The sequence below is a fragment of the Zonotrichia albicollis genome, chromosome 10 (assembly GCF_047830755.1).
Source record: "Zonotrichia albicollis isolate bZonAlb1 chromosome 10, bZonAlb1.hap1, whole genome shotgun sequence".
NCBI lineage: Eukaryota > Metazoa > Chordata > Aves > Passeriformes > Passerellidae > Zonotrichia > Zonotrichia albicollis.
Window position 1 is genome coordinate 12484498 of NC_133828.1, and position 13468 is coordinate 12497965.

Consider the following 13468-nt stretch of genomic DNA (forward strand, 5'->3'; position numbering starts at 1 on the left):
ATTTTACTTGTACTGAGCGGGCCCTAAAGAAGCCCAAGCAGAGTTTTATTGCGCGGCTCCTCGGGCTGACAGTCTCCATTAACCATCGGTTAATACTGCAGCGTCAGAGCAAAGCCAGAGTCGCAGCCCTGTGCTGTTAGAAAGTGTCCTTCAATCCAGCAAGAGACCTCGGGGTGAGAATATTTTGCATGAAGAGCCACTGGTGTAAAGAGCTGAGCCTCTCAGCTCTGCATTGCAGTCAGCGTGTCGTGTGCCATCCCTCCACGCCACAAATAAATCTACAATTTCTCAGCTGGGTGCCTTTGGAAGCCTCATACTAATACGCTTATATGGGAAGAGAGACCAGGCAAGGTTCAAATAAAGAGCTCATGTAATAAATAAACATGAGGTCAGTATGGGAACAGCAATAATTGCTTTGTATGACAAGATTTGCATAGCAAACATTCGTGATTAATGTACAGCCGGCGTCAGGTAAGGAGCCTTCGCTATCGGTGCTCCATCTGCACCTTCCAATCTAGAAGGTACAGCAGCTCCAGCCAGAGCAATTAGTCACTGTTTACTGAGAGGCAGATCGAGCAAAATTTTTCTAGTTCAATATTTGAGCGAGTTTCGCCTCACAGCCTCCCGTTGGATCCATTTCTGCGGCAGGCAGGGATCGCGCTTCCTTCCTTCCCGGGGGTGGCAAGGAGGGACGATCAGCACCGCTGAAATCTGCTCAGCAAGGGCACGGGCTGGCTCCCAGCCTCTCCTGCTGGCCTCACCCGGCTGCTGCTCTCAGGGAAAACCCTAAGGAAGAGGCTGACGCGTCAGGGCTCTGCTTCCCGTGCTGCCTTTTCTTTCACCTGTCAGTTTCACTGTCCCTCTGCCACTGCTGATGCCACCACAATGGGATGCAGCACCGAGGGCAATGACACCTCCTTCTTTACAGCCTCCTTCCTGCAAAGCCTGGCTAATGCATTCCAGCTGAACTTCCAGCTCTTTGGCCAAAGAGCAATAATCCAACTCGAAATACTATTTTGATTTGGGGATTTTTTTCTTTTTTTTTTTTTTTTTTTTTTAAAGGCATGCAAGCAAGCCTCTGGCTTCCCTGGGAAAGGAGGCAGTTTGGCTGGAGGGACTGGGGTTATTCCTCTGAGGTTAATTCCTATGGGAAAACCATTCCACTTGCTGCTGCAGTCTTCCACTTAATCTGCTTGGGGGTACCAGGGAAAGCTGTTGGCATCACTGGGAAGTCACTCTGAGAAGTACTGCACAGACCAGCTGGAAAGGCATAAGGAGAGTTCCTTCATGTTGGTGAGAACCAGAAGGGCTTGATCAGGGTGAGCAGGCTTCAAAACCTAGGGCATACATTTTGGGGGCATGAAGCGAAGAATTGACGGTGTTCTTCTCTTGTGCACTTGCAGGGCTCATTTGTGACTGAGGATGCCAATCAACTCATCAGGAGTGATAAATGGCAGCTGCTGTCTCCCACCTCTGATGAGATTTTGAGATTTTCAGTGTCTGCCTTGCCAAGACAAATCTTGATGAGACTCTGGTCCCCTGGACCTTTCAGGGAGGATGTCTGTGCTGGAGTGGGTGGTAGTGAGGGGGATGCTGAGCTGATGCTTGAAGCACCCTGGCACTGCAGCTGTCCCCACCTGAGAGCTTCTAGGAGGTGCCACAGGCTGGCAGGGGACATCAAGGGGTGGCTGCATTGGTGGGAGATGCCATTACACCTCTGTGCCCCACAGAGTTGCAGGCAGGCTGCTTCACTGCCAAGTCCACCCACTACCACACTGAACAATGATCTCCAAGGTGCTGCCAACCTGCCCTATTGCCCTTACAACCTCTCTCCCTCCTTTCCAGCCCTGCCACCCTAAAGCTTCCCAAATGCCTCGGCTGAGCGCTGGGAATCCCTACACTCACCTTGGCGCCGAGAGTGCAGGTGGGATGCTCGTCTCTGCATGAGGGGCTGTGAGCACTCACGGGAGCGGGTGTTTTGGGGCAGAACACAGAGAGGAGGGTGACATGCCCTGTCCTTGTCCGGATCAGGCGTCCGGCGGTGTCCCGCAGCGGAGTGGAGCCGGGCGCGCTTCAGCTGCCCAGGACACTCCTCACATCTCAGCCGCGGCCGCCGCTGGGACGGGCTCAGCCCGCTCTGGGGTTCTGTTATTTCGGGGGGCCGTGTCGGGAGGTGTCCCTGTTACCCGCAGCAGGGTCTCTCCCCGGAGCAGAGTCTCTCCCCGTGCCACCTCACGGCAGAGCCCCCTCGGTGTCCCGCTGCCGGCAGTGCCGCCGCGGCCGCCCCTCAGGCCGGGCCCAGGCCGCGCACCTGCCCCTCAGGCCGGGCGGGGCGGGGCGCAAAGGCGGGAGCGGCTCGCGCTCAGGGGCGCGCGCGGCTCCGCACCTGCGGAGCCCCCGTGTGGGGAGGGGGGGGCGCGGGGCGGTCCCGCGCCGCGCCGGCCCCCGCCCGCCCCCTCGCTCCGTCCCGCCGCTCCTCCTCCCGCACCCCCCTCGCTCCTTCTTCCTCCTCCTCCTCCTCTTCCTCATCGTCGCGCTCCCGCCGCTCCGCTCCGCGCGTGCTGGCGGCGCAGCGCCCCGCGGCCCGGCAGCGGCGCGGCCGCCCCGTCGGCGCCGCGGCGCGCCCGCGGAGGGGCGGCGCTGGGGGCGGCGGCTCGGCGGCGGCAACTTTTGGGAGCCGGCGGCGGCAGCGCGGAGGCTGCGCGGGGGATGGCGGCGGCCAGGCAGCGGCGGCGCTGAGGCAGCGGCGGCGGCGCGATGCCGGCGGCGGCCGGGGGGCTGCTGTGGTGGAGCTGCTGCGTGCTGGCGGCGGCGGCCGGGGCCCCGCGGGCCGCCGCGGCGGCGCAGGCAGGTGGGTGAGCGGCCGGAGCGGCGCGGCACGGCCGGCGGAGCGGCGCCTTCCCCACAACTTCTCCGCGTCCCGGTGCCCGGCGCGGGGTGCGGGAGTTGGTGCGGGTCCCGCGGAGCGGCGGCGGCCAGAGGGCGACAACCCCCCGCGGGAAGCGGAGCGGAGCCGGCGGTCGCGGATCGCCCGCGTAGCAGCGCTCCGTGGCCCCGCTCCGTGTGCCCGCTCGCTGTCCCCGCCCGGCCCCGGGGCCGCCCTTGCCGGGGGAGCTGCGGGCGGGCGCCGTGCGTGTCCCCGCAGGTGCCGCTGCCGCCCCGACGGGGCTGCGCTGCCGAAGTTGGCGTGGCGGCGTTGGTGCCCGTACACCTGTGCTGTGCGTTCGTGTGTGTGCGCCGCGCGTCCCGGCCCCGCCGCCTCAGCACCGGGCCCAGGTGTGCGCGCACCGGGGAGGGCGAGCGGGCGGCTGGGAAGTTAACGCTGGAAAAGGCGCTTTTTCCTCCGGCAGGGTCTGCCCGGAATTTTTAACTTTCTGGAGGGAAACTTGCAGCGTTGGCGTGGATTTTGTTTTGCTCTTGGCATCCGAGCGGCGCTTTCTCGCCGCCGTAGTACGAGCTGTGCCGGCTCAGTCGCCCCGAGAGGGCACGGGGATCGCCCCCCGCTGCATCGCCCCTTTGCTGTGAATAAAACATTAAAAGGAAATTTCTTCAGTCTTTGTAACTTCTCTTTCATTTTTTTTTTTTCCCTTCTCTCCTCGGTGATGCAAAATTTATGCTGTTTGGGCGGTATTGGTGCAACAGCTCCTCGTTCTCACAATTTAGTTTATATTTTGGGGCTTTATGTAACAGAGAGAAGGAAGGATACGTTTGGTGAGAAGCGAAAGGAGCGTGTCCTGGCTTTGCCTGCCTGATTGGGCTTTGAAGGCGGTTTTTGATCTTGGGACGCAGTTTACTTTTTCACTGTGCGATTGTTTCCTAACCCTCGAAACCGGGAGGGGTGAAATGATGGGCTGCTGCTTTCTTTTGTATATTCTCTTCCTGCGGTTTGAATCGGTAAATCCCCGCTGAAGAAGAATGGCACTCCTCGTTTCACAGGCGCTGCTTCTCTGTACCTTTTCGCCTGCCTCCCTGTTTACACGCAGCCTGACTGTTCGCCTCACTTGATACTTTTCTGTCTCACACTTTTCCCGTAGCCTGCCCCGGTTTTGGGCAGCAGCCGTCCCCGCTGGGATGCTCCCGTGCTCTCCAGCAATCCTTCCCACCGCTCGGACCGGGCTCTTGGCGTGGACGATCACTAAAGACTCTCCATTGCTGGATTTATACCCCCGTGAAAATAAAAAGCATCGGTCCAGGGTTGCTCGCCTGCCTTCCCGTCGCCTCTGGGGAAGCCTCCCGGATCTGTGCTGTTGAAAATCCTCTGTGCCCTGCACTGTGCAAAACAGAAAATCCGTTTATTAAAATAGAAGGGTTGGAATGACATTTCCTATTTGGCGGGGTTTAGGCACTGCTGTGGGCACTGGCAGCTAGTAATGATTAAGCCTTGCTACTTGGTGTTTGCTGGAATAGCCAGGCAGGCTGGACAGGGAGCCATGATTTGCAAGTATTTAGGACCCCCCAGAATTTGGGCTCTCTTGGCTTTTGGGGGCAATAAGATGGGGCTCTGGCTGCCACCCTCATTTTCAGTGCATCGAGAAAGATGGTGATGGCGTTGCTCATGCAAGCAAGCTGTTGGCCAAACTTTTGATTTCATTATCCTGTGTGTAAATATGTAAACACGTTGGGGTTTTCTGATTTCTTCTGTCTCCGTGCTTGGGCATATAATGTTTGCAGTGCACAGCTCAGTCGGGGTCACGTGAGCCAAACAGCTTGGGCTGTTACCTGGAAGCTGGCGAGTCTTTGTTCTGCTCGAAAATAGCTGATAAATTAACTCCATTTTCTGATATGTGGGGTTGGTGAGTTGTTAAATAATTACAGCCAAATTAACTTAGTCCTGTTTGAAGTATTCAGCTGTTCTGAGAATAATTGTACTTCAAATATTTTTGCAGTTCATTTTTTCTTTTTTTTTTTTTAATTTATCAGTGAGAAGCATGTTCAGGCTGATGTATGGGCAGTCTTTAATTTCATGCCTTTACTCCTCTCTGGGTCATGTTGGATGGGACACTCCACACGCCTTCAGAGAGATGCAGCTCCTCTCCTTTGCTACAGCCCTCCTTGGCACCTCTCCCGTTGATCCTGCCACGGTGTCTATTTGATGGTTAAAATTAGGCTGAGCCCTGAGTGCCTTTGCAAAGGCACGATAAATATTGACTGGGAGTTTCAGAGGGCCTGGCCCCCTGCGCGGGGATCGTTCTGTCTGGGCCTTTCACCAAAGGGCAGCAGGTGCTGTTGTGGGCTCAGCACCCTCCTGGTGTCCCTCCTGTGCCATACAGCCCTTCAGGTGTCTGCAGGGACATCTCTGCTGCTGTCCCTGCGTGTCCCCTGAGAGCCAGCCGTGGTGCAGGGCAGAGGAGCCTGGTTCTGCCTCCACTCTTGGGGCATCCCCAGGGATCCTGGGGCAGCTCCAGCATGGAATTGCACCACGCAGGCTCTGTGCCTGCACCTGCCCTGCCGAGACAGGCACTGCTGCCTGCCCCAGTGACTGAGTTGTGACTTTGCTTTTAAAAAAAAGGAAAGAGATGGTAATTGATGTTTATGTGTATGGAATTTGGCACTAGGAGCTGTGCTTGTAATTAACATGAAAACAGTAATAATAAGGACCTGAAATACATGCCTTATGAGTAAAGCAAATGAGACTTGGCAGTAGCAGCTCGTGAAGGGGGAAGCCTTTCTCCTGAGCCTGCATGGTAGTGAAGTGGGATGGCAAGCGGAGAAAGGCACGTTTGGTCCATGGCAGCAAAGGGCCCAGCACCCTGTGGGTGCTCCTGGCTGAATCCTGAGTGCTGCATTGCACTCCTGGCTGTAATGCCGGCTTGTTCTGAAACATGCCCTCAGTTTTCTAGCCACACACCTTAATGGAATGAATGTTTTATTGTAGTTTTCAGGGGGTTTTAGTTCGGTTGGGTTTTTTCTGTTGTTTTGTTTTTCAATTCAATTTCAGCAAAGCGCAGCGCGTTGCTCGCGCTGCGTCTGGAGGCACAGCCTGTGATCCAGAGCGCGCACGTTTTCCAAAGGCTTTTGGAGAAACCCCTTTCTGTGGGTCACTGGTCAGAGCTGGGGAGCTGCTGGGGCGGGAGCTGAGCGTTTCCTGGGTGCCGATGGTGGGGCTTGCGGAGTGGCCAGCCCGCAGCCTGGCTCTGTGAGCATCTCTAGATGGCAGCAGCCCCCAGGAGCTCCCGGCATGAGGACGAACCGCCCGGAGCTGGGGCTGTGATTTCCCAGGCGCTGGTCCTGCTGCTCAGCTCTCCTCCACACCCCCTTCCCAGGCCGAGGAGCAGCTTCTCAGGTGGCTCACAGGGAACCAGCCATCCCTGGAGTCCTGTCCCCACCTCTCGTGCCCCTGCATGTGTGACAGGGGAGGTGTAAGAGCACCCTGGGAGAGTGACCCATACACTGAAGTGCTTAATATGAGCAGCCAGAGGAACTCAGGTGACTTGTCTGGGTGACTCGTTTAGATAAACAGTGAGTCGGTACCAGATCAATGACTGGGTGCTGAAGGTGAATGAGTTCAAACTGGGAATCAAGTGTTTGGTCCTAATAGTGTAGGAGCTGTTGTGATAAGCTAGGAAAGAAAATAGAAGATACACGGTCAGTCAGCAGCACAGGCTCAGATCAGATGGTCCTTCTTGCTCAAAAAGATGATGTAGCCTGTAGGTTTCATATATTTTTTGCGTTTTTGCATGACAACAACCCCCTCCTGATTTCCTTAGGACAGTAAGGGTGGTGTTCATGGTGGTTGGTGAGGAGGATGGTTCTCTGGAAGCTTCTGAACTTTGTGTCCTGCCTGTGCAGATTGGGCTTTAGTACTGTGCAGCCAGGCATTTATACTGTTAAAACCATGGGCAAGTGATGGCAGCTCCGTGGAAACAGCTAAGCCAGGTCTGCCCTCGTGCGCTCCACACACTCTCAATGCACTGAGGCAATTTTGCTGGGAATGGAGAGGGGGCTGGTTCCTGGGATTTGGTTTTTGCTGTGGCAGGAGTGAAGGCAGGATGAGGTGAGTGCAGCTGGGCTGTTTGCCGTGAATCACTTGTGTGCTGACAAGTCCTCGGGGTGTGCAACAGGCTCTGATTTTCACTGACTTAAAGGGTTTGCTTTTGCAAACAAGTGCAGGCTGCTGGTGGATTTTATGTGTGCCCACGTAGCCAAAGCTGAATTATCCCATGGGAGTACGCAATCTGCCAGAGAGATTCATCATTTCAGCAACTTTAGTTAATGTTTGTTTAGCGACTTCTTGTTTTGGAGGAGCGGTTTAAGCCGTGCTCGGTGGCAGTTCCCTTGTGATGAGCTGTGTGTCCACGTGATAAATGCTCTCATTTCTACTGTCCGTTACCTCTGCTGGGCATATGGGCACATGCCAAGCCTCCTGAAGTCTTTGAACAGCTGCTGCTATATATATCTCCTTATTTTCTTTTTTTTTCCCCAGCCTGCCAGGGAAACTTGTCCTTCTTCCCACTTTGTGTAAAGGGTGTGCAAAGTCCAGGGCAGATGAATATTTGCTCGTGCATCACTGATTCGTGAGGGTCTGATGTTGGCTGGTGTTTGGGCTGCGGAGTCAATAATTCAAACTGCAGGAGCACATACTGGTCACACCATAGGCTTGTGCTGAATACCAAGAATATAAATATATATGAGGAATAGAAATTTATACTGCAAAGAGTATAAAAAATATTTTTCTTTTCTGGTGGTAACTGCTTTTTGTTTCCATGCCTGAAGCCTATAAACTCTAGCTTTTGACAAAGAAGGAGCTAGGAAAATCAAGTAAATAGAAGGCAAAGTAAGCCTCAGACTTTTAGTAGATACAGTTCTTTTTGAACTATAAAAAAAATGATCAGTCATTGTATAAGTGTTCCTGTAAAGTCCTTTTTAGTGACTTCTAAGATTATACTCGTGCTATGTTCAGCTCCTTTCTCTCCCAATGTCTGTGCAGCTACACGTACAATAACTGAATGGGCATTTATAGCTTGATCTTTCTTAATCTCCTAATAAGTCAGCAGTGCAACGTGGGCTCTTGTCACATGGTGACATGCTCCTGTGTCTCATTGCCAGCTGTTGTTGAGCTCACAGAAATACAGAGCTTGCAGAAATCTTCCAAAATCCCACTGGGGACCACCCCAAGCTCAGAGCAGTGCTGGCTGTGGTACCAGGGTCTGAGCTGCCCCATGGTCTCCCTCCTAGACTGTGTTCCCAGAGGAGCTGAGGAGGAAGCTGGGACGTGCTGCTGATGGGTTTTAAATTCATGTGCAGAGGCTGCTGTGGCACTGCAAGGCATTATGTGACCCTTTGCCTGCAGCTGCTTGACTGAACTGCCTAATAAATGTCTATTAAATAGAGTTGTGATACCTGACCTCTCTCTTTTTCTCACCCCTCCCAGTTGTGATTCATGTAGGAAATGGATCGTGCCAGAGGGAGGTTGAATAAAAAAGCTTGCGTGCTGTAAGAAAAAGAAAAACCAAAAACCCCTTCTCAACAAAATTGGGTTGTGGAAAATTTGGAAAAGCCCAAAACTGAAACACTGGCACAGCCTTGGCTGCAGCATTGCTGTGAGAGCTGGACACGCTCGTGTCCCAGGCGGGTGATGATACACTGGATAAAGCTCTGCAACCTATGCCTGTCTTCCTGACTTCAGCTGTGGCTTGGCTCTTCCTGCTCCACTGAGACTCTCCAAGTGGTGCTTCCATCCCTTTGTCTCCTGTGTTCCCAAGAAAGCCTGTCCTAGGGGGCAGGCACCTCTCAATTGCTGCCTCTTGCTGAGTTGCCCGAGCAGATACTGCAGATGTGCTTGCACGCTTTGCATTTCAGCATATGCTTAAATAACCTTGTTGTGCAGAGCTGAATGTGCAGGGAAGAGATTTGTGGAGCTGTTTGGCTCATTTGAAGCCCTGTGAGCTGCTGAGGACCTTCTCCTGTGGACATGGCTCCTGTGGCGGGAGCTGGTATGGGCAGGTTGGAGCTGCTTTGGTGCACGCACAGGAAGCAAAACCATTACACTTAACTTGATACATATCCCAATGTTCAATTTCCATTAATTGAAATTACGTTGAAATATTGAACATTTTAAACATAAAAGTTTATGTACCGTGGTTAGTATGCTAATGGAATATTTTAGTAGTCTTTTAAGGTTAATGTCGCAGCCAGATGCAACGATAAGCATTTGTTCCTAAGAATTATTTTACTTTAACCCCTTTTCCAAGATTGTCCGTGTTCTGGTGAGTGTTCATCGGCTGAGCTGTGCCTGCCAGCCAGCTGTCATTTTAAGGTGGTCTTTTTGTCATCCAATCCACTATGCAAAGTTGAATTGTAGTTATTTTTGCTCATTATCTTTGGCAGTAAAAATGTATTTATCCAAATTTAAATTGCTGTTTGCTGAGGATATGTGACAGTATTTAGAATTCAGTATTATTTTATTATCTCTTTGAAAGGATAAAAAAAGGCTCATTTATTTCAAGAGATATTTCTGCAAGCATGTAAAAATACCAATGAAGTAGCTAACGTTTTCCAGTTGTTGTTGACTTCAAATTTAGCAACCATTGTCCCTGTTGATATATTTGATGCTCTAAAAATGTGCTTGCCATTAAGTAGGAAGCTGAAATGATTGGTAGGCAGATAATATTCTTCAGTAGCTATTAATAATGCTCAGAGGACATAGGCATTGGAGTGTATGGAAAAAGCCATGGAATTGTGTAGGACGGAGGCAGAAATAATGCATGTAGCTGTTTGATTTGAAAGCCATCCTTCTGCAGCGCAGCGGCTGCTGCCTGAATTAGCATGTTGGGAGCGGGAGAAACTGATATGCAAACAGAGCCCTGTGCAGCTCATTTGGTTTAGGAAATTCAGGTTTGATCCCTGCTCTTTCTCTTCTCCCATGAGCTGACTCAGAGCCGGTGTAGTGTGTGGGGACCCCTTTCTGCAGGGGGGCTTTGGTGGTGGAAGCTGGGAGCTGTTAGAGCCAGCTTAGCTCATGGGAACAAGGGAGTTAACAGCCCATTCAGGGAAAATGGAAATTTTGAAAACAAATACAAAGTCATTGCCACTCTTCTTTCTTCCTTTGTCTGTTTCTTCAGCCACAGGAGGACTTCTGTGCCAGCACTGTGAGTTTCTCCCTGGATTTCTCAGCATAGAGTATTTCTTTGTCTCCTGGAGTTTTGAACCGCTCTTACAATCGTGCATGCTTGGATCCTCTCGTGCAACACGTTTTAAACTGCTGCCAGCTCATGCAGCTGCGTGGCCCTGGTGTCACCTGGGGCTGCACTGTGTATGGGGAAGATCATATTAGAAAAATGTGGCATTATTAGAGCCTATAAATAGTGGTGATAACTTGTACAGCATTTATGTCGCCCTCGTGCTGCATAACATGCTGAAATTCTGGGCTAGGTTTGTTTCTAGTGTTGCTTCACGTGCCACTGTGAAACTTCATTATATCACGATATAACAAGCAGCTGCTGTGTAAGTAATGTGGTGCCTGCAGCACAGGTGGGGGGGGTTCTTTCTGGAGCAGCAACTGTAGTGATGCTTCACATTTTCTCTGCCTTGGTCCAGCTTCTCAGAAAGGAAACAAAATCAGGTCTGTGCTGAATGTTTTTGCCTTTCCAAGGGTTTTGGTGTTCAGCTTGAACCTTTAATAAAATTGTTAATAAAATATTATTTAAGAAGCTTTTACTTTCTTATGGTAGCCAGAGATTGGGGACAGGAAGACATTGCTATTTTTCCTTCTGTTTTTGGAAGATTAGCAAACAGACTCACACAGTGTTATTTGCTGCAAATTTCTTCATGTTAATTTCAATCCAATATCTTGGATTGCAGTCTCAGTCTTCACAAAAAGAAGAAGAAAAAATCTTTAGCTCCTCTGTATGCAGAGAAAAGTCAAACCTCATGTAGCTTAAGAAATGGGGGAAAAATTCCAGTGATTGTTTTTATAAGCCATATTTTTAAAACCCATTTTAGTATTTTATACAGAGGCTTATTGAATTGTGGTTTTGCAGTGTCTTGCAAATATTGCTGGTGAAATTGGCAATGGAAACGTGGGTTCATTAAGACTTAATAGCTTTGGTCCAATTGCTGCCACGACATGTGGTTAAGGCATTAAAATATGTGGGCTATGCCTCATGCTACGGTACAGCAATTACTGGGTAGGTGTCCTTTGATTCTGGAAAACAATCTTGCCAGACTGTTGCTGTCAATTTGAATAATCCCACTCTTGCTGAAGGCCCATGGAAATGAGACAAAACATGGCAAATAGTGGCTTTTTCCAAAAAAAGACTGCAGAGTGTGTGTGATTTCTGTAGGTCCTCTCTGGCCCAGATGGATCCTGTCCTTGTGGGCGTAAACCTTCTGCTCCAACACTCTGTACGTTGGGCTTTTCCTGTGTTAGAAGTGTCCAAATTGTTCCAGGCTGTGTGAGAATTACTGTGACACTAGTTCCATTTTGGTTTTTTTTTGGGTCTAGTCTGACTGTTTTTTTCATTGCTGTGATGAAGTGACATCAGCTCCTGGTACATTCCTGACATTGGTGTTTAAGAGTCCATCTTTTTTGGCTTACTGCTGACTGGGTCCTCGTGTTGGGTAGCCCCTGTCAGGTTCAGATTTGTTTGTGTTGCCTTTTTGGGGCTTTCAGGTTTTCATTGTTTGTCCTGAGCTTTAATGCTGGTGTTTCCCTTGGACACAGATGGTGTTTCAGAGCTTTATGAGGCAGTGCTGCTGCAGGCTGGTGAGGGATGAGCGCTGGAGCAATGCCAGCAAGGAGGAGGGATGCACTGCTACCTGCCTTGTTACTCCTCAGCTTGGGTCGTGCTGATGTCAGCCAAAGTGCCTGAGTTTCTTGGAGTTCCAGCTGACTCTTGCAGAAGATCACCAAAGCTCATCTTACGTGTGTCCCTTAAACCCGCAGTTGATTAAATTCCCTGAGAACTAGTATGAACTGCAGCATGCCTGTTTTTCTAGGAATATCTGGAATGAAGCCCCTGTTTATTTGATGGCACAGCCTGAGGTTTATTCTGGTAGGTGAAATAAAGCTTTCCTTGGGATTCATCAGCATAAGGTGCTACAACAACATCATTTCTTGATTACACAAGCCTGGCTTAGTGATATTAAGGAAGATGTATCTGGGTGCCACACAACAGAGGACTTTAGTGTCTTGTGGAGATGTAATAAAGAAAACTATCAGGGCAGGCTCCAAAGAATCGGGGAAGGGCAGAGAGGAGCAAAAGCCATCTCAGATTCCCTGTGGTTTGGCTATAGTTGTGGGGGATAAAATGCATAATGAAAATGCCTGAGGGCATTGGAGTTGCTTTTCCCTGGGTGTCTGAAGGAATTGGAGTTGCTTTTCCCTGGGTGTCTGAGGGCATGGGAGTGGCTTTTCCCTGGGTCTCTGAGGGCATTGGAGTGGCTTTTCCCTGGGTCTCTGAGGGCATTGGAGTGGCTTTTCCCTGGGTCTCTGAAGGAATTGGAGTTGCTTTTCCCTGGGTGTCTGAGGGCATGGGAGTGGCTTTTCCCTGGGTCTCTGAGGGCATGGGAGTGGCTTTTCCCTGGGTCTCTGAGGGCATTGGAGTTGCTTTCCCCTGGGTCTGTGAGGGAATTGGAGCTGCTTTTCCCTGGGTTTCTGAAGGAAATGGAGTTGCTTTTCCCTGGGTCTCTGAGGGACCTGGAGTTGCTTTTCCCTGGGTCTCTGAGGGACCTGGAGTTGCTTTTCCCTGGGTCTCTGAGGGAATTGGAGTGGCTTTTCCCTGGATCTCTGCAGGTATCTATGGCTCAGAGACTGTGATATCAAGTCTTCCTGCTGATATGCTTCTTGAGTGAGGTGGCAGTGACTACTTCAGTGGTAGTCTTTGTTTTTAACACTCTAGTTAATTTCTTTTCCACCAAGTTTGGGTTTCCAGCAGTATGATTACTTATGGATTTGTAAGGCAGGAATAGCTTGGTAATTGCTATATTCCTTTACCCCCAGTAGCAACAAGCATCTTAAATTTAACGCGTCATCCACACAGAAAATTGATATTTGGCCAAAACTCACAGGCTCTGACAGCTAATCTTACAGAGCTTTTGCTTGACATGTAAAATAGAGACTTGAGGTTGACATGCACAGGAAAATTGACGGTATTTAGGATTATTTCATGAAAGAAAAATAGTCCTTACAATTGGCTGAAAATAGTTGAGGATGATTAAATTTAGATAAAAACCTCTCCCTAGAGGTCACGATGCGAAGGCTTGGGACATCAACTGCTTGGATCATGTGCAGAAAATCCTGAATCACCTCATAATTCAAAGCTGGATTTTGCTTTATCTTCAGGATTTGTCTAAAGAAACTGTGCTCATGAGCTGCTGACCAGCTTGCTAAGAATAGTGTTCTTTTAATGTGTTTGTGCTTTGATTTTCCTCCCTAGAATACATCCTGAGTAGCAAGAAAGCCCCAGATGTCTTTTACTGAAGGAATTACAATAAGGAACATTACGGTGCTTCTGATGGAGTTACCGGT

At 50.5% G+C, this 13468-nt stretch overlaps 1 protein-coding gene across 2 annotated transcripts in view; it reads left to right on the top strand.

The window, feature by feature from the left end:
* The first annotated feature begins 2528 nt into the window (after nt 1-2528).
* The window catches only part of ERBB4 (erb-b2 receptor tyrosine kinase 4), a 579112-nt gene continuing 568172 nt past the window's right edge, over nt 2529-13468 (top strand). The window contains exon 1 of one of the 2 annotated variants that reach the window (XM_074548046.1): nt 2529-2851. In XM_074548046.1, the coding sequence (XP_074404147.1) occupies nt 2758-2851 (94 nt within the window). In that variant the 5' untranslated portion in view covers nt 2529-2757. The remainder of the gene's footprint in view (nt 2852-13468) is intronic. The other variant, XM_074548047.1, reaches the window with a different exon arrangement.